Here is a 27,968-nt window from a genome sequence, read left to right as displayed (position 1 = left end):
TATTAACTATAATTTTAGCTAAATTTTGAAAAACTCAAAGGTTTATTTATGTTTTTTTAAATTATTTTAATTTAAATATGCGTTTTAATTATAATTAGAAGAAAATTATTAAAAGACGCTAAATCGTAAAAATGTGAAACGGAACGCAATTTTCGATATCAAAACACTTCCATCGAATGCGTGTTGACCAATGACGTCGGTTCCCGATTTACGTCACGCCCCGTTTTCAGGGACGCACTTACGTATATTTTTAACGTAAAACGTAAATAAAAAGGGTGCTCACTCAGGAAGCAAATATTCATTATGTAAATTACTGTCATTATATTTTAATATTTTTTGCTTGCGTAGATCGGGTATTGCGTACTTAGATAACAGTAAATAGTATTTACTAACTATAGTAACCTCCCTTATTAATCGTAGTTACAATTCATTATGCTTTGATCGAATTATTGATTGATGTAATTTTTAAATTTCTATCGCTATAATCACTTTTGTAGTTCTTTTATAAAAATGTTGAATTTCAAATTCCTCTCTGTGAAGTGTGCCATTTCTGCACATGTGCGATACGTATTTAGTTCAGCGTCCAACCTTTTGTAGATGGATAGAATGGAAATCGATAGTAATGTTTTCCTTTGAGTGATTCAGTTCATTTTCCTGTGCATATAATTTAACAGAGTGAGTATTTAATTAAAACCGTATTGATGACATGTTTAGGTCTTGTTCACACTGCTAACTATATCCATTTGTGCACTAATAAATTTATTTTTTTTGTAACATAACTCAAACTACGTAAACAATTTTTTATATTTTACATTTACGTTTATGTTTTGTTTTTTCCTTAGGCAATAATAACGAAAATGCGCATCGTTTTAACTCAGTTATTGCTGGCAGCTGTTGTGTATTCACAAAACATTAATAATGCCGTCGAAACGGAAATGTTTGCCGTTCCTATCACACCGAATTTATTTAACTGGACTTATCAGGGTAAGTTCTTGACATGTTATATATTTCTTTTCGATAACATCACGATTAACTTTCGTTTTTGCGTATTTTAACCAAAAATACTGCAAGTAAAATGTATAGGTAGTTAAATATGGTTTAATACGAGTAGACTATGCAACTCTATATTTTAAGTCGGACAATAATTAAAATGAAACATAAAAAAATTTAGAATACTCTTGTTCTATTTTTAATTTCTGGAACATATAAATAAAAAATAATGCAATATGTATTATAAATGAAAAAGTTGTTCGTAAATCTCATACTAAGCGTGTACAAAAACATAAGATGCGCTTTATATATGCGCGATATGCCCCATTTTCATAAAGATATTGTGCTCTTAATTCGTGATATTATTACATTTTAAAAGGGATCAGGAATCAAGTGATAATCGCTAATAAAATATCGTTTAAAAAGCCTTTGGCGTGGATCATTTACAAGGTCAGATTTTACGTAAAAAAAATTCTCGGAGATTGATTTCTGACTGAGAGAAAGTACAAGTTATTATGTTAGGAAATGAGCCTTACTAATCTTTATTTCTGCATAAGAAAAGATTTTCAAATCTGAAATAATTTATTCAAATCAATAATATTTTAGAATTTGAGGAGCAATATCGTTTTCACGCATCACTAAAGGGTAAGCCGGAGCTACCATCATGGCTGCGGTATGTGTACAGCAGCCGACATCACTCTGGTTTCATATTCGGTACGCCGCCGAGAGGAACGGAATCATCGATCACTGTAAGCATTTTATAAAGCTTGTTAAAATTGAACGTAAAAATTAAACTAATACCTATGTTTATAAAACCATAAGGCAAGGTAGAGGATGGTGATGATAGTTAAAGTTGAACGTCGTTGATAATTACTGATACAAATTATAACTTTACTTTGAATTCGTTAATTCCATTATTCTGCCACTGCAATAAATGTTTTGGAGCGCGATATCGGTATAACACTGCTAAACTCTCAACACTTTGTGGTCTCAGAAACCGAATGTAATATTTAATTTTTACAATGTCTCTATTATTATTTGAAATAAATTCTATTTCGATTTTTTTATAGGTTATTATTATACACCTGAGTCCGCACCTGATGTTAGAGTAGTCCTTGAAAGAATTCACTAATTGGCTTCAAATTGTCCATTTATCTTTACAGTGAAATATGAATCTCAGTGGCTGAAATTATAACAAACGATTCCTCAGACCTCCATTGCACAGGAATCTGATCTCTTGTTAAATTCGTATTTATCATACTAAATTGAACAAGACGTATTTATTATACGTGGGAAGTACTTAGTTACAAACTATCATTGTTCATTTTGAATGCAACCAGATATTTCTGAACCATATAAAAACATCCCTAATTTATTATGCGTTTTTTATAACGTTGATGTAACCATTGTGACATCAGTAAATGGCTATGAATCGTTTACGTCAAATTTTGTCGAAGGCCCTTTTTCCACGAAGACCCGAGACGCGCGATTCTGACCGCGCGATTACTATTTGTTATGTAGTCGTTAATGTACCAGTGGAAATCATATTTTGCTATCTTTATAACCACTTATTCAAAGACAACTTTTTTCAGTTAGAGGTAATAGGTCTCAATCGTCAAGATTACGAGACTCGACGTGTTCTAATCGTACTGAAGATACAGCCGAAAGAAAACATGGCGCGTCACGAAGTCGAACTTAAAATAGATAATTTGAATGTAGAAGATCTACTTGATGATCACAGGTTAACAAATTTTTTGGTAATATATTTCACTGGCAACATTTACTTGGCTTTCTATCTATTGCAAAACTCGTGTCGTCAACGCGATAACGACTGTTGAACGACGCGTATTTGTCGTAGTAACCTTACCTAAGTTTACTGCTAATGTATATTCCAGGATGACACGTCTCAAAGACATTTTAAGGATGAAGTTATGGACAGAGAGCAAAGAGGATTTGTATCCGACCTTCCTGTCCTCAGCTATTGATCTAGGAGCTCGGCTGCCTCTCAAGCCTAGCGATGGGGAGGGGTAAGTAGTTTTGGGTGTTGTTGCGATATATATGATTTCTAACTATACGATTTAATGCTAATGCTTTGAATAATGTTCCATAAATGCTAACAAATTGGTTCCGGTAATATGAAAGAGTGTATTATCGAGTGTTTAATATCAGATTTAAAGAGATTTAGCTTTCATATTTATTCGGTAACATTAATTCATAAACAAGATTAAAGAATAATATGTAAATAATTTTTGTCTAGTTTGGTTGTACGTCTCGGAAGTTCAATACCGTTCTCTTCTGAGCTGAAGAGACTGAGAGAAGAAGTACGTCCTCTCTCCCGGCTCCCCAGCTGTCCCCGGGAATATAAACGTACTACAGTCGAAAGGTTATTCCGGGACGCCGGTTTCACTCTAGATTGGTGCAGCTTTGAACTTGTAAGTGTTTTATTTTCATAGACTATTTAAGTGATTCCCACTTAGCGCGAGACTTTAAATACGAGTGACGATTGTGTGCGACTCTCGCGCTGTTATCCGCTTAGTGGAAATAGGTTTTTTGAAATACAACTCAACAACGCTTCCATCGTTGTGAACTTAACCTGACTGACCGATTTTGGAGAATGAATGTCATTCAATTTGTATCCTTCCATATCACAATTTTATTAGCTTTTTAAAGAAATTTTTACTTTTAAATTATTGTATTTATTATACTACATACTAATATTATACATGCGAAAGTTTATATGGATATTTGTTTGAAGGTATCTCCGGAACGGCTCAAAGGATCTTGATGAAATTTGGCAAAGATGTAGAACATAGTCTGGAAGAACACGTAGCTAAGTTTTTTAAAGCAAAACTTATTAATTCAATAAACAACTTTAATTCCAGTACAACACAATATACAAGCCACGTTCGACCGTACATCTGGAATATCTTACGGAGTTACCTAACACGAGTCGTATATCAAGTACACGTGTACTGGATAGACAGCAGTGGTCTGCGCCGGAGCGGCGTGCATTGCCACAGCGCGGAGTCGCACGTCAGCTGGTCGCAGCTGTCGCACCGCCGCTGTTGCTGCTCTGTGTCGCAATTGCTGCACTCACTGCGGTGCTCTGCTTCCGATATGCCGCCATGTAAGTGTAACTTTTACTAGTATTGTAATATTCAAACTTTATGGTGGCTCGTGGTTAGTTTCGAACGCTTTCAGGCAATGAAGGCTCTTTTTCTGTAAGAGTACTAAATCATTTTTTATAATTATTTCAGGACGGATCCAGAGTCTGAATATTTTCTAGAAAATATTTATCATATTTGTATTGATTACAGAGAAAAGAGGTTAGATTGTGAAATAAATAGATTTGAACTGACTCAAAATAACTAATCATACAAAATAATTAAATATAACTCAACTAATACTCGAATTTAAAAAGTTAACAATACTAAAAACAACTTTGTTTTTTAATTAGTTTAAGAAAAAAAAAATTATTCGGCTTTGTATAATTTGTTACTAATGCTTAGTTTTAATGTTGCTTAGTTTTTATATTTATTTGACGGCGTATCCGCCAAAGTCAAATGACTGGTTGACTTTTTCAGCCAAGCGAAGCGTCACTGTCGATGGTTGTGAGGGCGGCCATTGAACAGTGTTGTTCGAGACGGCGCCCGCGCACCACGCTTGCGACGAATCGCTTAGCATCTAATTAACAATTAAAATCTAGCGCTTAATTAAGTTGGTGTCGCATTGATTTGACACTACAGTGTTCATTCCACTGTGTATTTTTGGTTACCTAACCCTTATTAAACAACTGCGATTGCAACAAGGACTCGTGATCTGTTCACGCCCACCTGCCGACATACCCGCTTTTATACTCGCACAATATGATTTCTGATGAAGGCCCTCCTGCCCCTTCATATTAATGTTTTCTCGAAACAATCAATGGATTATCAAATATATTAATTTTTAACCTGTGATAAAAAGAAATGAAAGTACCTCTGTTTAAAATGTTTTAGAGCCCACAAAACAGGAAGAGTGGAACTTTGCAGATATGGCACTGGCAACACTGAGCAAACGCAAATCAACGATAACAACAGTAATAAGAGTTTGGGAGTCAGGTAATTTTTTTAAAGAAGTTTAGACAAATAATCCATTAACCGCTATTTAACATATTAAAAATCGGAGGAATTAAAAAATAAATCAATCAATTAAAAGAAAATGGCAACACAAGATTAGAACTTAATTATTTAGAGCAATTAATTTTAAAGTCATTCAAGTATAATGATTTTTTTCTTATATTTTCAATATAAATTTTTTCAGTCCCAACAACAGTCTCGTCCGGCCGTACAGTCCCAAATCGAGCACCAATCTCGCCGGCAGTTACAATCGACCTCAACCTCCTCCGTATATCGGTTCCACCACCAATTCCCTCCACCATCGCAAATCTGGCAACACCACCACGCCCTCAACAAGCGGACACACGCCAGAGCATACTCGTACACTAGCATTAGAAGAATCCTTAAAACTTCTAAACGAGGCAAACATAACTGGCAACTATGATGGAATACCGAAAGACCCAATAATAGACATTAACGATGGCTCTGAGGATTACGTACTCGTTAAACCGGATTTCATCCAATCGAAACCGGATTATATCCAGTTGAAACCGGATACGATCGGTTATAACTCGATCAAACCGGATTTGGACGATATCAATGTACCAGAATTAGCCAAGTACGGGGTGACAGGTATTGGTGGTATATGACAGAGCCTGTCTACGGACGGCTCAAGGCCTCCGGTTTAGACTTGGTTCTGTTAACACTCTCAATGCCAACGACTTACCTGGCGAGTTCACTATACGTCCCCACTGAGGGGCTCGGAGCCTACCCTAAGTTAGGGGTGACTAGGACATAGTCAACCACGTAGTTGCATGAAAGGGGTTAAAAGGTAATTGTATTAGTAGAAATGTTAAAATGTTTTTTTTGGTTTATGACTAATACATGGCTTCTATTTATTATGTATGTGGCCTATTGTGACAATTTGCAGTCTAACAGTTTAGCAGTTTTTGAAGAGTGAGTGAACGAGATAGTAAGTGAACTATGAAAAAGTGAATCATTCAATTTGTTACCTGAGAGTGTGGTATCTGTTCAATTAAAAAACCGACTGTTTTTTTTTTTTTTTTATTAAGACTACCTCGTTAGTCAAAATGAGTCCTTACAAGATATTTTAATGTAAATAGAAATATGCCCCGACTTTCTTCAATCTAAGTTCTATTTTAGAGAATTAGAGATATAATTAAAAAAAAAAACTCACAAATATTGCAAAATATGTTGTTAAATAATTTTAAAATGTTATTAGAGGTTTAGAAGTAAAGCTATAGAATGTAGACAGAAACATTTCAAACCTTCAACCAATCAGGAAGGTTATAGATAAAAAAAATCATGTTTTATTCTTAAAATCTATTGATTCCATGTAGTGCCTGTTCAAAATAAGCAACATCTGTACGTAAATTTATTATTTATTAACTATACTAGTCATTAAAAAAATAGTAAGTGTTGTTTGTTACTTTAAAATTTTCTGTCTTTAAAACATAGGTAAAGACCGAACAAATAGCTTCGTGTGTGTTGCCATGTGCATTTATTTATATAATAAAGTATTTTCTAGTCATGTAGGATATAATTGATGTCGTTTTTAAATTACTATACTGAATTAACGCATTTAATGTCATGTCAGGATTACAATTATCTATAGTTGATGCACTCATAAATAAACGTTATAATATTTATATGATTTTTATTTCAAATTAAATTTCAAGATAAATCTATTTATAACCTTAAAAAACAATTGCTTCCAAAGACGTAATCTTTCTAATATTATAAATGCGATTGTTTATATGGATGGATTTTAGAAGGTATCTTCAGAACGGTTGGATGGGTCTCGATGAAATTTTGGCATAGAGGTAGAGCATAGTCTGGAAGAACACATAGGTTCTTATCAAGTTTTTTTTTTAGTTACACTCGGACAGAGTCGCCGGCGACAGCTAGTATGATATAAGCATCATGTTTAGTCGTACAACTTCAACAAATTCAATATTTTTTATTTGTTTTTTTTTATGACTGGCCACTTTTCTGGGTAGCACACCCTCAATTCACAATTTGTCTAATCTCTGGACAGGCACAGTCGGTAACATTAGGTAAGTAATGAACACTTTCCAAATAAGATGTGACCTAAAGGTCCATGTTACCAGGTCATAAAATTAAAAAAAAGAAGTAACATTAGGTTATGATCACACTATTTTGTAATATACCCCCAGATGTAGTGTTTTATATACCTGAAAAAGTGTTAAAAATTACGTCTGATTTTCGATTTCGTATGAAAGAGTAATTAATGTTTTAATGAGATAAGTTATACACTGAAGTTTCGTGATGCGTAATTTTATACGCGTATATTTGTGTGATTGCACGGGTTTTTACGAAGAATTACATTCGAAGATGCGTAGCTCCTGATTGAATATATAAAAGGTATGTTTTTACATCACTTGAATTGTTGTATTTATTTTAGTTAACAGATTAGTTTTCATAAGGTAGTTGTTTTTTCAAATAGTAAAGTTCAAAATGTCACAGGAATCAACTAAATGTACCTTTCTCATGCTTTTCATTTAATTGTATCAGTATAGTTTTACTTATAATTAACTTTAGTTTTTTATTTATAACCACGCAAACATTATGCCATTTTAATTTTGGCGCCAAACTCCTTTGGCCGTCGTCCGTTCCGTTCCACGAAATATATTGTGGTATTTTTTTTTAAAGTAGGAAAAAAACAGAATATATTTTAGAGTTTTTATTTTAAAATAATAATTGTAGAATAATTCGTAACAATTAACATAAAACAAAGTTAATATTTATCACAATAATCATGAAGTGGAGATCTAAATACCAGAAATCCGATGACGGACAAAAATACTACACTATTTTACGATAATTATATATGTATGTATCACTGTTCACATAACTGTTATTGTTTTTCCTCTAGCCATAATTGTTGTAGCTTTCTTTACAAAGCTATGTTGCCATTAATGTCGATGACTGTAATTTCTGAATAAATTACTATGACATATAATATTAATACAATTTTAATTTTAAATAGGTAATAACTGGTTTACTAACAATTATAATCATATATACATTACAATTTTGTACTTTTATTATGTAACATAAACACTAACTGTGGGTTACTGAGATCAAAATCTCTGTATAAAACATATCGTCGTCTTTTTCATTATCTTGGACAAAACAGCGAAAACAGTATTTTTCAAACGGAGATTTTCATCTCAGAAACGCAAGACAAGTAATTTAAATATGATTATATATCACACTATCATATTTTTAACTAATTATTATCAACTAATTACTTAGTGCTAGCCAATAAAGCCTATACAAGCCTTTACGTGGAATGTTCTGGATCAAACCCTACTTTGAGACCAATATTTCTGATATTTTTTGTGCCATATATTTAATTGCATTCTTATTATAACAGATGTATTACAAAAAAAAACTACATCTACTGTAGATGTAAATTTCATTTAATTAGGCAGTGCAAAATTTGAATCAAAATGTTTCTTATAATTTCTTATTTATTGTAAGAGACTGGTTTGATGTTAAGTTTTTAAAAAACATATAATACGATTTTACATAACACTGATATTACTTTGGATGTATTTTTATTCTATTAGGAAGTGCATTAGTCTATGTCTTAACATTACTAATACCATAGAGTAAAGATACCTATATTTTTATGTAGCAAAACTACTCGATAGGTTTCCAACAGACGATAGCTCTCATATCATCAGGCGCTTTTCCGAAGATTCTGTCACCGTTAGGGTCGATGTATTCATTTATTTGGTAGTCCAGTAATGTTTGGAAGCCTAGCACGTCAGTACCCAGTTGCTGTAAAGAAAAATTAATTTGAACTATTATTACCGTTCGTTAGTCTTGATTAAATGCGTTAGTGACGTAGTCAGGCATTTCCCATGTGTTTTTTAGATTTTAGAATTTCATGTGTACATTGCAACCTGCACATTAGGCTCGACTAGGCTGCACTTGACTTGGCAAACTGTCAAACTGTCGTAGTCCCAGATAATGCTTAGTCATGTCTTACCTGAGTCAAAGGACTCGTGTTCGTAGTGAACACTCCATGGAACCGTCTATCGCGTGCAATCCGCATAGTGGCATGTTCCAGAGCGCGTATAGCTGCCACGTTGTCTTGAGGGCTCAGTGAGGCCGATGTTGCCATCATGAATGAGTGCAGAATCGTTCCTACATAACAAAACATTGATATATCCGACTCGAAGGACTAATGTTTTGATCCTTAAAACAGTTCATAATTAATTTATCAATTTGATAGTTGATGTATAAAAAGGATAATAAGCTTACCCTTTCCTTCAGGCAGCATGGTATCTCTAACTGAGCTCTCAACGAACTCAAGGAATGTCATAATTTTGGCAAGACCTCCGTTTAACTCAATCTCAGGCTCGTCGCGTGCGTCAAAATTCAATGCAACCGCTACCGGTGTTCCTGAATCTGAAAATAATGTTAAATTTATTTATGTTAGTATTTCGTGACTGACGTGTCCCAGGTCTCGTATTCTTCGCACAACTTTCTCACTACGAAATAAAACTGGCAAAGTGTTCTTAACTCTTAGTGCTTGGTTTGATAATATCTCGTGATTTGGTTACTATGAAAAAGATTCTAAAATACGAAAACAAAGCCTACTGGTAATAACTAAAAGATAAAAACCTAAATTAATCGAGTTACGACCTTGGACTTTAAGAGGTGATTCTCTTTCTCGTCTCCTTTTCTCGAAGACTCATTAGTGTAGTCTAAGTATGATATACTTACGATCTTCTAGAACGACACTGAGCCTGGCCTGCAGCAGCGCGGCCCAACAAGCTCGTATGCAGTGCGCGTAGTCCTCTGTTTCGATCTCATGCTTCAAAAACTGTTCTAACTCCGCCTTCTCATAGAACGATGATACGATCATGCTGGACATTAAAAAATGAAACACTTTGTAAGTTAGAATTTAAACCAATATCATTAAAATATCGTGCAAATTGTCACCAAAAAGTTATATCACGGTATGCTAAAAATGATAAGAACGAATTACACATAGTCTTACAACTTTCGAATCGGGGTTTTGGGATTTGGTTGTAGTTAAACTCACTCGATGACTTGCTGCTCATGATCTTCAGCCATTGGCACTGCTTTAAACTTGTGGTCGTAGCCGCCGGTCTCGTGGTCCGGACCGGAGCTCATGTGGGCCAGCACGTCGCCCAGGTTGGCCGCTCCCAGAAACTCGCTGATCTCTGTCAAATGGTTTTTTTGTTACTATTTAGAGACTACACTGGTTTTGTATTTAATTCAAAAATGGTCAAGTTTTATTATCATTAATTAACCTTAAATTTTACATATTATAATTATCTCTATCTACTGCCATTCAAGGTAAACTATTAAAATGCCAAATATCAGACGTTACCAGTACCATAATATTACTAAAATATCAAAACTTACCAATATAGTATCCTCTGTCCCTCAGTCTAGTGATGGTGTATATAGAATTGAGAGAGTTCCCTCCCAGCTCGTAAAATCCCGCCCTAACTGAGAGTGTCCCTCTCGCCGCTCTCCCGAGCACCTCTCCCACCGTCTCGAACAGGACCTTAGCAGCCTCCAACTTCTCCGCTTCCACTCCTGTGTAGTCAATGTCGAATGATATCTCCGAGTCATCTGTAAGAGTAAAAATATGTACTACTATAAAAAAGCACTCACTTTAATGATCCGAGATAGGAATTATGGATTTCCATTTGGCTCAATCCTCACATATTTTTCTTTTGTAATTACAAGCTCGTCGGTTACCAGTACTCCTGTATGCTTGTACATTATAGAACTTCAAACGAATGCTACAAATAGTTTTTTTTATCCTTTAGTTATGTGTAAACTCTTGAACTACTGATCCAGAAGTTGTATTAACATATTTTACTACAAATTAAATAAGATAAAAAGTAAGATGATATCTTACCGTTGTTGTTAGTATTCTCGTACATCTTGAGTAACGCCTGCCTGTCCACTTTGCCGTTCACCAACAATGGTACAGTCTCAATTACAATTACCTATAGAATAAGGATAACATTTTAGAACTATTGTTTGATGAGATGTACCAAAATCGTAAATCGTTTTCTCATTTCTTCTACCACTTATCTTTGTCCCTTCTTGACGTCAATACAGGCTGGTTCTAGAATGGGTTCTTGTCATCTAGAAAATGAACTTGACTGGAGAGGTAATATGGTTTAGAAACAAGTGATAATTACCTGTGGTAACATATAATGCGTGAGAGAGTTCTTCAGAGCTGCCTCTATATGGTGTGCGGAGAGCCGCGCGCCCGGTTGCACGGTCACGAAGGCCAGCACCTCAGGGTTACCACGTTCCAGTCCATAACAGAGGACCACCGCTGGGAATATATTTATATTATATTTCACGTTTTTATTGCTAGATAGTCCATCTATTACCCCAAGATCTATTCCCCAATGGGGTTTAAATGTACAAGTATTACACCTAGTCTAAACATGCTACTTGTTTAGTTTCTCAAATCTTGGGTTGTTGAATTTTTACGTCGGTAGTACTTTTATAATTTTGGCTAAATTGATCAATTGCCATTCTGTTTGACTTCTTCCTTTGATTATGATACAAATAGGTTGTTTTTTAAATTATAATTTCCCTGTTTCAACTTCAATAACCCCTAGTTTAGTTAGATAACCAAGGGAACAAAAACATCATTTTTTTATTTTCATAATACCTTTCTCAATTCCTTCCACGGCTGCTACCGCGGTCTCAACTTCCAAAAGATCTACTCTGTGACCTCGGATTTTGACTTGCGAGTCCGTCCTACCCGCGTACAAGATCATTCCCTTGTGCAGTACACCAAAGTCTCCAGTGCGGTATAGCTTGCCAAAATCTGTTGGAAATATACTTGTTACAGCAGATTGTTACTAGGGAGGAAGCTGTAGGCTATTTATTTAAAAAAAATATGAAGAAATATTAGTACCCTTAGTCCTAATTACCACGGGCACTTTTTTAACTCAGCGTTGGCGTTTCTCGAGCGACGTACACTTTAAAATGACTCGTGTAACGGTCGACTACTGTAGATATTACTTAATAAAGCAACACTAAGCTTTCTAATGACCACATAAATTTGACTACAGCAAGGCTTTGTTACCTGGATGAGAAGCGTGCGGATTGTAACAGAACTTCTCAGGCGCCTGCCCACCGACGTAACCTGCAGCTAGATTACTGCCCGCCACCCACACCTCGCCCGGCTCCGTCTCACGAGCAGGGTTCATCTCCTCGTCCAACAGATAGATGGCGCAGTTGTCGACCGGCTTGCCTGAGAGATTCATTCACTAGTCAATTAAATAGTTCATTCATACAATCAATCGTGTTTCCATAACATGAATAATTAGTACATTATATTTCATTCATTCTCGAACTTTAATTAGTACTTTCATTCAAAACATAAAAAGTGATGATCATTTAAACAAATAAAATGTGCTAAAATAAAAAAAAAGCTCTAGAATGCTCACCAATCGGTATCGTAGGATGTATGTCCAACTGCTGAGAACGTTCCAGAACATAAAATGTCACGTCTCCCATAACCTCTGTACTCCCGTAGAAGTTAGCCAGTTTGTAGCCTTCATTATCTCCGAAGTATTGGAAGAATTGTCCGGCAAGTTCTTTGCTGAGAGTTTCACCAGAACAGACCCATAGCTTGAGGGATTGTAGTGGTCTTACAGACCGGTTTAGAGAGAGGTACATCAGAATAGACCGGAGTAGCGTTGGTACCAATACCAGACGATGTACCTGAAATATTAAACATGTTTTATTATACGTTGGAGACGGACTGACACAAAATTCTGATAATATTTCCATAACGATGTTTCTGCAGAACTCTGAATGTTAGTGCTTGCCATTTGATACTTAGGATGATGCACTAATGCGTTAAAATATAGTATATGTGACTCGCCTCATTTTCCGCTAGGACCCGAACCAATTTCTGCGGATCTCGAGTCGTCTCCCTAGATAGGATAATAAGGGTCCTGCCGTGCAGCAAGGGACCCCATATCTCGCATACAGAGTCTACGAAAGTCAAAGCCGTCTTCCAAACGCAGAACCTCTCCGTTTCTGAGTACGGGAAGGTACGGAATTGCCACCAAAGACGGTTGCAGATCGCTGAATATGGCAGACGCACTCCTAGAAAGAAAATTAAGCTTTCAATTTTCTGAAATAGTGAATTGAGCGGTAGAAAATATATATGTTTGGAAAAGAGACGTAATTACAATATGAAATAGCGGGTAACTTTATTTTTTTGTTTCCCGCTCACGACGTCGAATATTTAGTTATTGTACAGATGTTCCCTATTTAGGTTATCCTATTCCTTATGCGCACAGATTGCTTATTCTTTTGCTAGTTTAGGATTTTTGGAAGTTACATATGCATAAAGAACAAAGAAACCAACAAAGTATATTTAGGTATAAACTGTCATAATGGACATTGCAATTTAATATTAATAAATAAAAAAGTATAAATGCAAATGCAATACAATTGTGCTTAATGCGGCTTAAGTTACAATCACATTAATGCACTGACGGCCTTAAGCGATGACTTAAATGACTTAACTTCAATTTAATAAGTATTAAAAACACAATTATCATTATATTCAAGTACGACGCAATTATTTTTAAATCAAAAGATAAAAGTAGGTTTTTTAAGTTACTTTGCATCAAACAATACCTAACATTTATATATTAACAGGTAAAAATAATAATATAATAAGTACCTAAATTAAACTCGCCCATTATTACTTTGAAGGTTCTTTGACATTTGTTAAAATGAAAACCATTAATTACATGTTTTATACATAATCCTTTAACTTTCGTTTCTCCGTAGAAATAAAGTCTAAATTCTACTTAAGGTCTAAATTACTGATATACTAGCTGTCGCCTGCGACTCCGTCCGCGCGGAATTAAAAAAAAAAAGTAGCCTATGTGTTCTTCTAGACTATGTTTTACATCTGTGTCAAGTTTCATCAAGATCCGTGTAGCCATTCCGTAGATACCTCTAGACAAACGTCCATCCATCCATCTAAACATTCGCATTTATAACATTAGTATGATAACCTATAGATAACTAATTCGGTGCACGAAAGTGAGGTGAAAGAAAGCCCTTCTAAGGCCTCTTGTTTAAATAAATTATATCAGTGTTATCATTTGCAATACAAAATACCATTTCGAAAATAGATTCTCGATTAGGCGTCATTTTTTTATTTATATAGTTATTGCCTAAATATATATAAACGAACCTTTCGGTATTCCCGTACTTCCAGAAGTGTATAGAACGATTGCAATACTCTCGGCAGTCGCCTGCAATAGCATCTCCTCATCGCTCGGCTTATCTCCCGGTAAACCACTGGCTTCTAGTGATAGTTCGTCGAATGATACCGCCGGTATTCCACTCCCAGAGAACATAGTTGGATTTGCTGAAAGAAAAATAAATAAATAATTACTCACGCCTGATTCAAAAATACATGCAATCTTACATATTTTTTAATTTAAGATTTGCAATTGAAAAATAACAGGAGCTCCAAATTTAAATTATAGTATACAATATTTTATTGAAAACTACGAAAATTTGTAACTGTAATAGGGGCGGAAACGTCTAGAATTTTGTTCTAAAAAGGTTAGGGTAGAGAATACGAAAAACCATCAGGAATACAATGGTAAAAACATTTTATATTTGACTAAACTTTACCTGCGTTATCGTATATTACAATGGAAGGCTCCGCATCCTTTAGTATATGTGAGATTCTGCCTTGCGGGAAGCTCGGATCCATCGGTACGTACGCTGCACCCGCCTTCCATATCGCTAACAGAGTCATTATTGTACTGAAAAATAGGAAAAAAATTAATTAAATTTACGGAACTACATATACTAGTATTAATGTTAGACTGCCTTACTTGTTTCAGTATCATCACTACGTCGTTAGTTACTAAGGGAGGTAACCTTTAGTGACTTGCTAACACGACTTTTTAATTAAAAAATTACTATAAAAGCATTATTAAGTAAAATTTAAAACTTACTTATGTGTGGGCTCCATGCACACAGCTATAACGAAGTCACCATCCCTGTTGGGTCCGACAGGGCGGGCGTGGGCGGCGATGGCACGGCCCAGCGCGTTGCTCCGCGCCTGCAGTTCCGCGTAGCTTACACGTACACAACTCGTCTCATCTAGAGATTACATTATATTAATAAAAATTCGTATCACTTAAATTTAGAAGTTGTGGTGGCTGGATTTTTAACACATGTGATTTATGTGTGACGCAGGAAGTATGCATCTATCTGTCCCTCTTTCTCTCTCATTAGACTTTTATACACGAACTGCTAGAATAAAAAAAAAAACAGTCGAATTGATAACCTCCTTCTTTTTGAAGTCGGCTAAAAATAGACTACGTCTTGTATTAGACTGTTAATAATAAAAAAACGTACGCTATATCTTAGTCGTACCATTATAAATGAGAGCAGTGGCATCTCTAGCTGTGAGATTGTCCATCATATTGGTCAGAGGTCCTGCCGGTGCCGACACTCTCTGCCCGGTGACCACAGAAACGCGCGGCAGTGATCCCATTGTGCCTGAAACAAACACATAATTAATATCAAACAACATATAGAAAAAGCATACGCGGTTCCTATGACATCAATTAGGTCAGAATCGTCTTAGCAATGTTGAGCGAACGGATGTAAAGTCTGTAATTCAATCAGGCGCCCTTAAAATTAATATAGTTATTGGCTGGCGCTCCAGGACACGGCATTCGGGTGTCCCTGGTAAGGATCCTGCTGCTAATTTGTACCATTGACAAACAATAAAACAATCTAGTGTCTCGCGAATTAAACTGAATGGTTGAATAAATAGAGGTTATTTTACAATAAAAATATATAAAACTAGATTTTGACTATAAATGACCCCTATTATGCTGGGTAAAAATATTTTTAAATTGTCACTAGTCCAGCCGATTAGACAACTGGTAAAAATAGAATTAATCTAATGGGCTGTGGCGTTTTATTTTAAAATATGGTACTTTATTTCGTTTATAAATTATGACGATTTTATTTTAAATACAAAACATGGTAAATTTTACCCCTCACAAATTAATAAAAAAACAAGCTAAATATTGAAAACCCTTTTATTTTTACAATATTTAATAATTTTTTTAATTATTTTATACGTATAATGAATTAATTAAATAAAATGAAAATATTAGTTAGAATAGAGTATAGTAGTTTAAAAATAATAATCTTGCTTATACTCGTATTATAAATGCGAATATTAAAATAAAAATAAAATAAAAATAAAATAACTTTTATTTCGGACAAGTTACATCCATAAAGTGTTAGTAGAAAATAAAAATAGAACAACAGATCCTACGACTATGTTAGTAAAATAAAACAGTTCATATTTAAATTATTTTGTTACTAGGTTATTGTTCGAAATGCATCTACGAACAATTCCTAGTAACAGCGGAGAGTCAAATCTCCATGCTATGGTGCCCAGGATGGAGTTGGAGCTAGCTCTCAGTCTGCAGAGCAGCGAAGCAGACTTATTTCTTATGATGGCATGGCATCCATCAACTCCTGCCTGAGCAAGCATACCAGATGCACTGCAGAAACGAGGCAGCCCCATCAGCATCCTGAATCCATTATTGTATTGGACGCGCAAAGCACTGACAGCGTATAGTTGGTCCAAAGGCTGCACGTATAGAACACTTGACAGTAAGCTTTGAAAAGCGTTACTTTTACTTGCTTGCTACAACGAGCAAACCTTCGCGCCACCATATTACATCGGACTGCCAGCGCCCTACGCTCCCTCTCTATATCCACTTGATCCTTAAGGTCGGCAGTCACATAATGACCTAGATATTTAAATTGATAGACGCGTTTTAGTTCAGTACCATTCAGTTTAATTACAGGTACGACCTCTGGATATTTACCAACACCTGCCCCAAAGACCAAGTATTCACTTTTTGCCACATTATATACTAGGCCATGCGTCAGAGCGTATGACTCACAACAAGCTAGTAAGTTTCTCATTGCCCTGATTGTTGGACTCAGCAGCACCATGTCATCAGCATAGCTGATGTTATTGATACTCACGTCATCAATGCGACATCCAATTTTCTTGCTGCTGAGCTCAACAATCAGGTCATTTATATAGAGATTAAAAAGTTTCGCCGAGGTTATCCCGCCTTGTCTAACTCCACAGTTCAAACTGTATGGCGACGAGAGCTTATCGGCCCACCTAACGTAGTTTATCTGGTTGTGGTACCAATACTGAAGTATACGCAACAATTCGACTGGTACATTTCTCTCTCGTAGCTTGTTCCACAAGATATCATATGATACGAGGTCAAAAGCACGTGAGAGATCCAAGAAACAAGCATAGATAGGTGTACGTCGACTTGTATAATATTGTACTGTATGCTTAAGTCCGAGAATGGCGGTTTCCGTGCACAGGTCACTACGGAAGCCAAATTGCGCATCATGTAATCGCAAAAACTGGTCTAAACGCGCGTTCAGCTGGCTATCCAGCACCTTGGCAATGATAGTAGCTAACGAGATGGGTCGATAGTTGCTCTTATCCGCAACGTCTCCAGTTTTGTTTTTAATAATAGGTACAACAATTGTTCGCATTAGATCGGTAGGAAGATGAGAGTGACACATACACAGCGAGTAAAACATAGCTAACACTCGAGCTATGTGTGAATATTAAGATGGATGGATGGATGTTTGTTTGAAGGTATCTTCTGAACGGCTCAGCGTATCTTGATGAAAGCAACAGAGGTCGAACAGAGTCTGGAAGGTAGAACTCATAGTCTACTTATTAAGTTTTTTTTAATGGCGTGCGAACAGAGTCGTGAGCAACAACTAGTGACGTTATAAAATCACTTAAAAAAACTAGCATATTACGATGTATGTTCTCTGTAAAGATATTAATTAAACTGCAATCATTATGTATAGCTTCCGCAAAGGCACCTGCAAGAAATATTGTTTTATCGTAAGTTAATTTTATATAAAACGCATGATAATTCCAGACGTTTTATATAATAAAACTAGCTTTTACCCGCGACTCCGTCCGCGCGGAATAAAAAATAGAAAACGGGGTAAAATTTTTCCTATGTCCGTTTCCTAGTTCTAAGCTACCTGCTCACCAATTTTCAGTCAAATCGATTAAGCCGTTCCTGAGTTATAAATAGTGTAACTAACACGACTTTCTTTTATATATTTAGATAAGCAATAGGGTTCAGTAGTCGGGTGTAGTTATTTCAGCGAAACCAGGTGGCCGTTTGTTCGTTTGCCAGATTATGAAAGAAATAATAATTTCACAAAATTCTGTTAATTGTTATAATGTTCATACTTAATAATTGTTTTATATCCCTGTAGATAAAGATATTACTGTCTTGAAAATTACAATCAATCCTCGGGTCAAGATCAGAAATTGCTTTCAGAAAGATGGACTATTTCGAAATACTTTGACATCCCTGAATTTCCGCCTAAAAGGGCAAGGCAAAATAATGTCTGCTACTAACCTAACCTAACAATAAAATATTGTGCACTTAGTCTTTTGAGTCTAGGTACAATAATTATCAACATAAAAAACGTGACTAAGATAATTGTTTATTGTACAACAAAGTCGTAATTAATGAATGAACAATTATTTACCGGTACTTCAATTACAATCTTCAAGTGAATCAATTAAAAACTTCAGTTTATGCCAGTGTTCTATTGCGTGTTATTTACCCTTTATGGGTTTAAAGTTCACTTTTGAATTACTATTCTATATTCTACTAGGATTACTTTTAGTACTGGTAAATAAGACCCAAACCATGTTGATTTATTAATCCTCCTCGCTTTAAATGGCTACCTACTACATACAACATTTTGCAAAATAAATGCGACTTCGAATTCTGCGAATTCGTAAATCAAATTCGGAAGCTTTTATGTGTACCTACGGAACATATTAGTGTTTCTATTATTTGCATTTGAAAAAAACGTAACCACAATAGTGTTTTGGCAGTTGAACCTCACGGTTATAGACTAATGTCCGAGTTTGAATATCGAATGTACGAATTAGAATTTAAGAACTTACTTACTTACTCCGACAGTTTTATAAATGGATAGATGATTGTTTGGAAATGACAGTTTTTCGTTTCAAATTAAACGCGCCAATTGATATTACATGACAGTTGATTCTATCTATATTATTAGTTCAAATCCACACCAACGCTACAAAGCGCTACCATCAGCGCCAAAATGGGGATAATCAAATAAGGCTAGTGCCTAAAAAGGATAAATGGTTTTCCTAACCAGCATTATATTTTTTTATTGTAATTGTAATAAATAGTTTTACTACACCGGTGCATTCCATATTCATCAGTCTATGTAATTATACACACGCTTATAGAATGTGCATAAAAATACAATGACGCAGCCACCGTGTTCCTTGCGTCAGAAAATTTTTATTTATGTACATTTATACTTTATTTAGTAACAAATGCACTAAATATAGCATACATTATTTTTTTAAAACGACTGTATTTATAGTTTTCATTGTTATGACGGTGCTTTGCAGTTCCATTCATTTAATTACCTTATTTCATTCTGTAACTTTCTTTAAAAAAATCTTTCAATTAGGTGAGCCACTGTTTATATTCCTCTCTATACAGTTTTTTTTTAATTTATTTATTAGAATGAAATAAGAAAAATTAAAATTTTAAAATAGTAATGCAAATTAGCTATCGATTTAATTATCGATAAAGTTAGCATGAAAGAAACAATTTTACTACAAATTACCTACAATTGCATTGTAAAGAATAATTACACGATTATGTCATAAAACATTATGTCAAAGAGTAAAAAGTATTTTTTAACTTAACCTTATTCTCAGAATTGTGAATAGAGTATAACTTTGCATGTTTGAGGTCAATAACTTCTTTAGAAATTAATATTTTTATTGAACGTTAATTTACGTCATGCTTTCAATAAAGTTTATTCTGTCTATATTGACCTCTCATTGACCTTGAAGTTGCTTTCAGAGATACGTAATATTGACAAGGTTTTGTGACGTTGGTGTTGTTTGTCAATCATTTCTCATTAACAATTTATTATTGGAAAATTAAAAAAAAACTACTTTAACACTAAATATTATATAACAAGTAGCTTTACAAAGCGTCGGTCTGTTAACATACAATCTTTTCATATTATAGTCAAACAATCTGAGCCGGTAAGAGAGGCGCTACTGTCGCGGTTAGTTCTGTCGGTTAATATGTAAAACCTACATGGGTATAGAAAAGGGTATAAAAACAGAACATATCAATAACAGTATCAAAAGGATCTTGTGACATTTTTTTTGAAGTCACAGTGGGGCGTAAGTAGTTTTGCAAGGTCGCTAAACCTACTAGCCGGATAGACTAGCCAGTTTGGCCGGACATTTTGGTAGAAAAGTCGGACACCCCATATTATTTAGGATTTTGTCTCAGTATTAATAGGTACACTCTCGTTTGGGAAATGTAAAAAGCCTAACAAAAGCCGGAAAACCGTTTATTTTGGCCGGACACGCAATCAAAAAGCCTACCTAAGTCCGGCTATTTCCGGACGCCTGGAACCCTAGGCGCTAGTGTGCTAGATATTCTTGTAGGTCTGTAACACCAAAGGTTTAGATAAATATAATCAATTTATGTTAAAGCAATAATTCTGCTTCTACATTTAAAAAAAAAGTAAGTCTATTATTGTTTTAAGGGACAATAGATAATAACTAATATCACGAGAAACAATTGAGGTAACTTCAATGAAAAACCCATTTAATTTCACGGGTTTATTACAATTAGTTATAGATTTTTTCTAGAAAGACGTTTTTGCATGACACAAATGGGCAATTATTTAACTAGTTTAGTCACCTAGATAAATTTTATTCTAAGTAATGCTTCTTAGAATGAAAGGAGGAAAATTAAAGCAATGAAAACCTTTTTACTGATAAAACTTTTTCAGACAGAGTAACATAGACAAAATTTTAAGCAAGTGAGACATTTTTTTTAATAACATAAATACATTTCGCTTTGTTAAATCTATGTGTTTGTGACTACAATCATCATATTATCGAACATTTGCAATTTAACGTGTGATGCCAGTTTGATAGATACCTAATTTTCTTCCCAATAAACGTTTTTTTTTTTAATTAATGTCTTCAAAATAACCTAAAGCATTAACCTCTAACTAAGGTACGGCTCACTAACTACGGTAAAATAATGTAAGGCAAAGTTATTAATCTCGATTTGTCAATTTGACGCATAAAACTTGTAAAATTGTAAGTAGCTAGATGTATATTGTTAAAAATATACTGCGTAAAACAGATATAACAGTGGTCCTAGCACGAATATTTGGGACAATCGCCATCGTGTCATCATCGACAAAATTTGTATCAAAATTTATGCAGCGCCCTCTATCGGACGTTAAGTACACCAAAAATCTCATTTTGACATAATTGACGATGACATCGTTGATTCGTGCCAGGCCCACTCTGACTGTAGAATACATATACAGTAAGGTTTGTGCCTCTTAAGCCGGATTTCAACAATTTAAGTACCCTATCAGTACCTTCACAGCATCCTCAACAATCAATCAATGTGAATGACTTGTTAACCTTTTATGATAATACTTGACATCACTTGACACCGAATAACAGTTGCGCTAGTATCGTCCAATCTTATTGAAATTATTGCTTTTTTATATGGCAACTATTTCATGTTTAACTAGCTTTTACCCGCGACTCCGTCCGCGCGGAACAAAAAAAATGCACACATGATAAAAAAGTTCCTATGTCCGTCTCCTAGTTCTAAGCTACCTCCCTATCAATTTTCAGCTAAATCAGTTCGACCGATCTTGAGTTATAAATAGTGTAACTAACACGATTTTCTTTTATATATGGCAATATTTGTATGTATGATGATGATGAATGAAAAAATACATTGTTGTTATAATTTTAAGGAAAGTCTAAAATGCATAAATTGGATCAATATTTTCAAGGTGAGTGAAGTCATAAAATTTTAATTTCTACCGTATAACATTTAAAATTATGTACATAAGTTAGCATAATTTTGGAAAACAAGCAATAACTTGTATTTTGTTAATTAAAAACAACAATCAAGTGTTGTAGAGATTTACCATTTTTTGTAAATGCTTCATACAATGCAAACACGTCTTATATTTTGATTATCTTCAATAATAAATTTCGACAGACATAATATAAAGGTTTTATTTCTTAGGTTAGTTTCCTGTTGCAATACCAATATTGGAATTGATCGTATATTCAAAACTAGCTTTTACCCGCGACTCCGTCCGCGCGGAAAAAAAAATAGAAAACGGGGTAAAAATTATCCTTTGTCCGTTTCCTGGTTCTAAGCTACCTGCCCACAATTTTCAGTCAAATCAATTCAGCCGTTCTTGAGTTATAAATAGTGTAACTAACACGACTTTCTTTCATATATATAGATAGATTATTGATTGTGTAATGTACGTTGTTTTTTTCGTTACAAAACATATTGATTTTTCTTTGCGTTATCTGATCTAATGCCTCTTACTATAGTAATTAAAATAATGCAACAGATGTATTGTTAGCTAATTGCTTTATTTTACATTTATTTATTGAAAATAAGATTAAATGTTTAACACATATTGAATTGACATTAATAAAATAAATTATTAAATAAATTAATAAATAATTAATAAATAAATTATTAAATTGTTCTTAGGGTAACCTTCGAAGTGTACGTAAACTGGACTTTAAAACATTTCCGTTGTTGGATTTACCATTTCTAGCAGCAGAGTGAACTTGTCCCCTACATGTAAATCAAATACTGGGTTACAAGAACGTATTGAATATAAGTGTGCGAATATCGTTGGATTCGACATAATCTATATATATTAGGTCCTTACATATGAAATTGGCGTTTTTCGTACTGGCCACTTTAATCACGAATTTCTCCTCTTTGGTAAGGAATTCCAAATTCAAATTTGTACAGCTATAGACTCATGTATTTGTGGTTCGATGACCGTCATTCATTTGTTTTTTTTCTTCTGTTTTTTTCTGTTTGCGTCACTCATTTTACAAAATGGAAAACTTAAAATATCGCATTATTTACGAGTACGAGTTCCGCCGTGGCACTAGTGCTGCGGAAACGACTCGAAGGGTGAATGATGTGTATGGCGGTCGTGTTGCAAAAGAAAACACAGTTCGTTTTTGGTTCCAACGTTTTCGTTCTGGAAATTTCGATCTGCAGAACAAGCCCCGTGGACGGCCTGAGACTCAAGTTGATAATGAAGAGTTGAAGGCTATTGTGGAAGCGGATCCATCGCAAACCACGTCCGAGTTAGCTGCAGGCTGCGATGTTAGTGATAAAACTGTTTTAATTCACTTGAAGCAAATTGGGAAGATTAAAAAGCTTGAAAGGTGGGTACCTCACGAATTGACTGAAGCAAACCGGCAAACGCGCGTCGACTGTTGCGTTACATTACTAAACCGGCACAATAATGAAGGTATTTTAAACCGAATCATTACCTGTGATGAAAAATGGGTTCTTTACGATAATCGGAAGCGCTCAGCGCAATGGTTGGATCCTGGCCAGCCAGCCAAATCCTGCCCCAAGCGAAAATTAACCCCAAAAAAGTTACTTGTAAGCGTTTGGTGGACTAGTGCCGGTATTGTTCATTACAGGTTTCTCAAATCTGGCCAGACTATTACGACTGATGTCTATTGTCAGCAATTGCAAACCATGATGGAAAAGCTAGCGGCTAAACAACCTAGTCTGGTCAATCGCTCCACGCCACTGCTGCTTCACGACAACGCTAGACCACACACTGCGCAACAGACGGCTACTAAATAAGAAGAGCTTCAATTGGAAAGTCTAAGACATCCTCCGTACTCCCCGGACCTTGCTCCAACAGATTACCATTTTTTTCGAAATTTGGATAACTTCTTGCAAGGGAAAAAATTCAACTCCGATGGGGCAGTCCAAATCGCCTTCAAAGATTTTATTGATTCCCGTCCGACTGTTTTTTTTAGTAAAGGGCTCAATGAACTACCTATGAGATGGCAAAAGTGCATAGAAAATAATGGTTCATACTTTGATTAATTAAATATATTATATTAAAAAATATTCGACTTTTTGTTCCTCCCATACAAAACGCCAATTTCATATGTAAGGACCTAATATAAAAGAAAGTCATGTTAGTTACACTATTTATAACTCAAGAACGGCTGAATCGATTTGACTGAAAATTGGTGGGCAAGTAGCTTAGAACCAGGAAACGGACATAGGATAATTTTTACCCCGTTTTCTATTTTTTATTCCGCGCGGACGAAGTCGCGGGTAAAAGCTAGTTTAAAATAAATCGAATAATTAGAAAAATTACTTTAAAGTTCACTTCTATATATATATAAAAGAAAGTCATGTTAGTTACACTATTTATAACTCATGATCGGTCGAACTGCTTTAGCTGAAAATTGATGGGGAGGTAGATTAGAACTACGAGACGGACATAGGAACTTTTTTATTTTGTGTGCATTTTTTTATTCCGCGCGGACGGAGTCGCGGGTAAAAGCTAGTTTTTAATAGTTCGCGAATTATGAAAGCTAATATCAAAACGTTAAAGAGATGAATCCGACAGCCATTAGTTATTAATGTTGTGCGAATATCGTTTGATTATTTATATGCGATTCGAAATTTCAATCGTATTATACGAAATTTTCCGAATAAATAGTTTTTTTCTAATTATTCGATATGAGTAATAGAGCATAATAGAACAATGTAAGGAATAGTACAGCTGTTTCGACAGTTAAGACTGAACGTAGCAAAGGCCTTCACCAATAAAAATAGATATAAATAAGACGTCGCGTGAACCTGACCCGCTTACCTAACGGCACATAACGAAAGGAAACGTTATGAAAAAACACGTTTCGTTTGAATACGTGAATTGGCCATTATGTAATCGGAACGGAGATATCTATGGAGACTTCTAAAACGTCAATTTCTTGGTACTTGATCAACATCGCCAAATATTTGAGATATTAAATAATTAAACAAAGCCGCAGGTGATCAAATCATTTGACAAACATGTAAAATGTCGCAGAAAATGTAAGGCGTTTATTTATTTTAAGTATAAAATTATAATCTTTTTTTTTTTAATCTTTAAAATTGCGTTCAAAAATATTTTGGAATACTAGGAATAGTATATAATTGAAATTTACTTTATTTTATATAAAGTAACCTTTCGACCATGACAGCAAAACCATTGATATTATACTTGTAAAAAGTAAATATGAAATATAAATATGTTGTCGACTCCAAACATTCGTTGTCTTCATTATCGTAGGTCAGTAACCGCTTACGCGAAAGACATTGTATATATTGTGTACGTTGATTTCGCAATCGACCACGGCCAAGTGCGCATGGCTTTTAAATCTGTAATTTGCTGCCTGCTATTTGCTTTTTATTTCTAATACAATTAAAGTAGCAAATTATACCGTCAGGGTCTACGTTCTAACAAAAATTGAGAGTAATAACTGCTTTATTGACTGTACCTATTTCTACTTTAATGTAATACAATTGCTTATTTATGACTTCACCTTTGTGAATTGTGTTTACTAGCGACTAATTCAAATATTAGATAAAGTGGGCTAGTTGCGTGTGGCTATAATTTTCTATAACTATCGTAGCGCTAGTGGAAACAAAATCGTACAGTGAAAATAGACACTTACTTTGTTATTGCATCATTCAAATACTAATATCAACAAAAACGTAGAGACCAAACATCAGATTGTAATGGAGAAGCAAAATTAAAGCTTTTAATTCCTGCGTAAAATCCGCTTGTATTTTATACTAGTTGTCGCCCGCGACTTTGTCCTCGCGGTATTAAAAAATATGTAATTACTAGCCTATATGTTCTTCCAAACAATGTTCTACATCTGTGCCAAATTTCATCAACATCCGTTCAGCCGTTCTGAAGATATGTACCTTCAAACAAACATCCATCCATCTAAACATTCGTATTTATAATATTAGTAAGATACAGTAAAAATGTATTTAAAACAATAGATAATTAAATACTTAACACAATTAAGTCATTAACGTTTAATTCTTTCATCGCTGTTTTATTAAAATTACGTGAATTGTAACTACAGCCGGTAATGAAATCGCTTAATGCATTTGTTTTTTACGGTTGGTTTCTACTTCAGAAACATCAGTCCAATATATTGTTTATAGTTTTTGGCACTAGAGACTCACGTTATATCTAATATAAAATTCTCGTGTCACGGGGTTCGAACTCGAACTCCTCCGAAACGGCTGGACCGATTCTCATGAAATTTTGTGAGCATATTCAGTAGGTCTGAGAATCGGCCAACATCTATTTTTCATAACCCGGGTTTTTTTTTCATTTAGATTTTTTTTTAACTGCGCGCGGACGGAGTCGCGGGCGACAGCTAGTATTACTATAGAGATATGTATATGTTATTTATTCAATAAATTTTAATAGTGCAGTTTAAGAATATAATAATAATTATGAAATTAATAATATATCCGGAATAAAATTATTTTGTTTACTTCCCTCTATATTCTATTCAATAAAAGTTCTCAAATATGGAATATTTTTCGTCCGCAATTAATTTTTAAAATATATAATTTATAAATACAATTATACTTGTAACAAAATAACAAATATTTTGTTGTTTTTATTTAATAATTTAGTATTTAATTTAATTTAAGTTTAGATTAAAAATTACACCAAAAATATTAGCTTTCATAGCATAGTCTAACCAAAAATATATAAAAATACTAATCTGGGGCACTTCAACCTGCCTTTATTACGTCATTTTCTAATTTGCGCGAAATAAAAGTTCCATATTTTTCGATAAAATGGCGAGGTTTTTATATTACCGGCCAAGCTATAAATTTTGTTTGAATAACAGTACTGTTTGTCTAAGGGCCGTCGTCACCGACGACGGCTTTAGGATGTCCGTGTAAGGCACCTTTAATTAACCTTGTTATAGTAATTTTCCACTCCGCCATGTGAGCTTTATTTATTTGTTTTTTTAAACTAAAAATCAATTTAAATCCGGACGATATTACAGAATAATTTGTCTTTTAACTTTCGATAACATAATTAAAACTGCCGATGTCATTATTTAATTTTTAACTCTACATTTTGTTAATAACAATTCCTCAGTAACTCAGGTTACCTAGACTCAATAAAATGTTATTCTAAACTAGCCGTAGTCCGCTACTCCGTCCTCGTGATTTTTAAATATTAACTAGCTGTCGCCCGCGACTCCGTCCGCGCGCAGTTAAAAAAAAATGAAAAATAGATGTTGGCCGATTCTCAGGCCTACTGAATATGATCACAAAATTTCATGAGAATCGCTCAAGCCGTTTCGGAGGAGTACGGTGACGAAAACTGTGACACGAGAATTTTATATATTAGAAGATTTGTGTGGATTAGGGTATGTGCTATACCAGGCTGTAATGAACCTCTCTACCAAATATCCAGATGTGTTCAGTCGTTTATCCCAAAAGTTCAGAATAGCTGAACGGATCTGCAACCTTTCTATAGTTATGTGATAACAAACATCCATCCATCGGAACTTTTGCATTTATGATATTTATCTTATATATATAAAAGAAAGTCGTGTTAGTTACACTATTTATAACTCAAGAACGGCTGAATCGATTTGACTGAAAATTGGTGGGCAGGTAGCTTAGAACCAGGAAACGGACATAGGATAATTTTTACCCCGTTTTCTATTTTTTATTCCGCGCGGACGGAGTCGCGGGTAAAGGCTAGTATAAGATA

General features: G+C 34.6%; 3 protein-coding genes across 5 annotated transcripts; 1 reads left to right on the top strand and 2 right to left on the bottom strand.

Moving 5' to 3' along the window:
* The first annotated feature begins 219 nt into the window (after nt 1–219).
* Nucleotides 220–5,873, top strand: LOC106719053 (alpha-sarcoglycan). 3 transcript variants are annotated; one of them, XM_045683972.1, is made up of 10 exons: nt 220–305; nt 843–984; nt 1,597–1,739; nt 2,583–2,731; nt 2,886–3,017; nt 3,248–3,422; nt 3,873–4,117; nt 4,248–4,316; nt 4,989–5,090; nt 5,293–5,873. In XM_045683972.1, exons 2-10 carry the CDS (start codon nt 858–860, stop codon nt 5,735–5,737), a joined length of 1,587 nt encoding a protein of 528 aa, XP_045539928.1. In that variant the 5' UTR covers nt 220–305; nt 843–857; the 3' UTR covers nt 5,738–5,873. The 3 variants fall into 3 exon arrangements, with proteins under 3 accessions (XP_045539928.1, XP_045539927.1, XP_045539929.1); XM_045683971.1 differs by lacking the exon at nt 220–305 and adding an exon at nt 483–675; XM_045683973.1 differs by lacking the exons at nt 220–305; nt 4,248–4,316 and adding an exon at nt 486–675.
* A 2,883-nt stretch (nt 5,874–8,756) lies between these two features.
* LOC106719072 (mycosubtilin synthase subunit C) lies at nt 8,757–18,807 on the bottom strand. The gene is made up of 17 exons (XM_045683984.1): nt 18,789–18,807; nt 15,579–15,704; nt 15,155–15,302; nt 14,826–14,959; nt 14,377–14,553; nt 13,042–13,268; nt 12,602–12,878; nt 12,238–12,405; nt 11,818–11,976; nt 11,333–11,472; nt 11,044–11,134; nt 10,539–10,751; nt 10,192–10,333; nt 9,870–10,012; nt 9,405–9,551; nt 9,130–9,287; nt 8,757–8,918 (listed from the first exon to the last, which is right to left on the bottom strand). Exons 2-17 carry the CDS (start codon nt 15,697–15,699, stop codon nt 8,778–8,780), a joined length of 2,586 nt encoding a protein of 861 aa, XP_045539940.1. The 5' UTR covers nt 15,700–15,704; nt 18,789–18,807; the 3' UTR covers nt 8,757–8,777.
* On the bottom strand, nt 16,752–17,810 carry LOC123722361. The gene has a single exon (XM_045683902.1). The coding sequence runs from the start codon at nt 17,805–17,807 to the stop codon at nt 16,752–16,754; it is 1,056 nt and encodes a 351-aa protein (XP_045539858.1). The 5' UTR covers nt 17,808–17,810.
* Nucleotides 18,808–27,968: the final 9,161 nt, after the last annotated feature.

This window comes from Papilio machaon, chromosome 24, assembly GCF_912999745.1.
Source record: "Papilio machaon chromosome 24, ilPapMach1.1, whole genome shotgun sequence".
Taxonomy (NCBI): Eukaryota; Metazoa; Arthropoda; class Insecta; order Lepidoptera; family Papilionidae; genus Papilio; species Papilio machaon.
Note: the sequence above shows the minus strand (reverse complement) of the source record. Positions and strands in the feature narration are given on the sequence as shown.

What these genes read in the sequence shown, in the direction of transcription:
- LOC106719053 (XM_045683972.1), top strand. Translation starts at nt 858, where the DNA reads ATGCGCATCGTTTTAACTCAGTTATTGCTGGCAGCTGTTGTGTATTCA. An exon ending in ATTTAACTGGACTTATCAGG is followed by an intron (nt 985 to 1,596) that starts GTAAGTTCTTGA and finishes ATAATATTTTAG; the next exon opens with AATTTGAGGAGCAATATCGT. An exon ending in AAGCCTAGCGATGGGGAGGG is followed by an intron (nt 3,018 to 3,247) that starts GTAAGTAGTTTT and finishes ATTTTTGTCTAG; the next exon opens with TTTGGTTGTACGTCTCGGAA.
- LOC106719072 (XM_045683984.1), bottom strand. Translation starts at nt 15,699, where the DNA reads ATGGGATCACTGCCGCGCGTTTCTGTGGTCACCGGGCAGAGAGTGTCG. An exon ending in AAGTACGGGAATACCGAAAG is followed by an intron (nt 13,269 to 14,376) that starts GTTCGTTTATAT and finishes TTTTCTTTCTAG; the next exon opens with GAGTGCGTCTGCCATATTCA. An exon ending in CATGCTGCCTGAAGGAAAGG is followed by an intron (nt 9,288 to 9,404) that starts GTAAGCTTATTA and finishes TTTGTTATGTAG; the next exon opens with GAACGATTCTGCACTCATTC.
- LOC123722361 (XM_045683902.1), bottom strand. Translation starts at nt 17,807, where the DNA reads ATGTTTTACTCGCTGTGTATGTGTCACTCTCATCTTCCTACCGATCTA.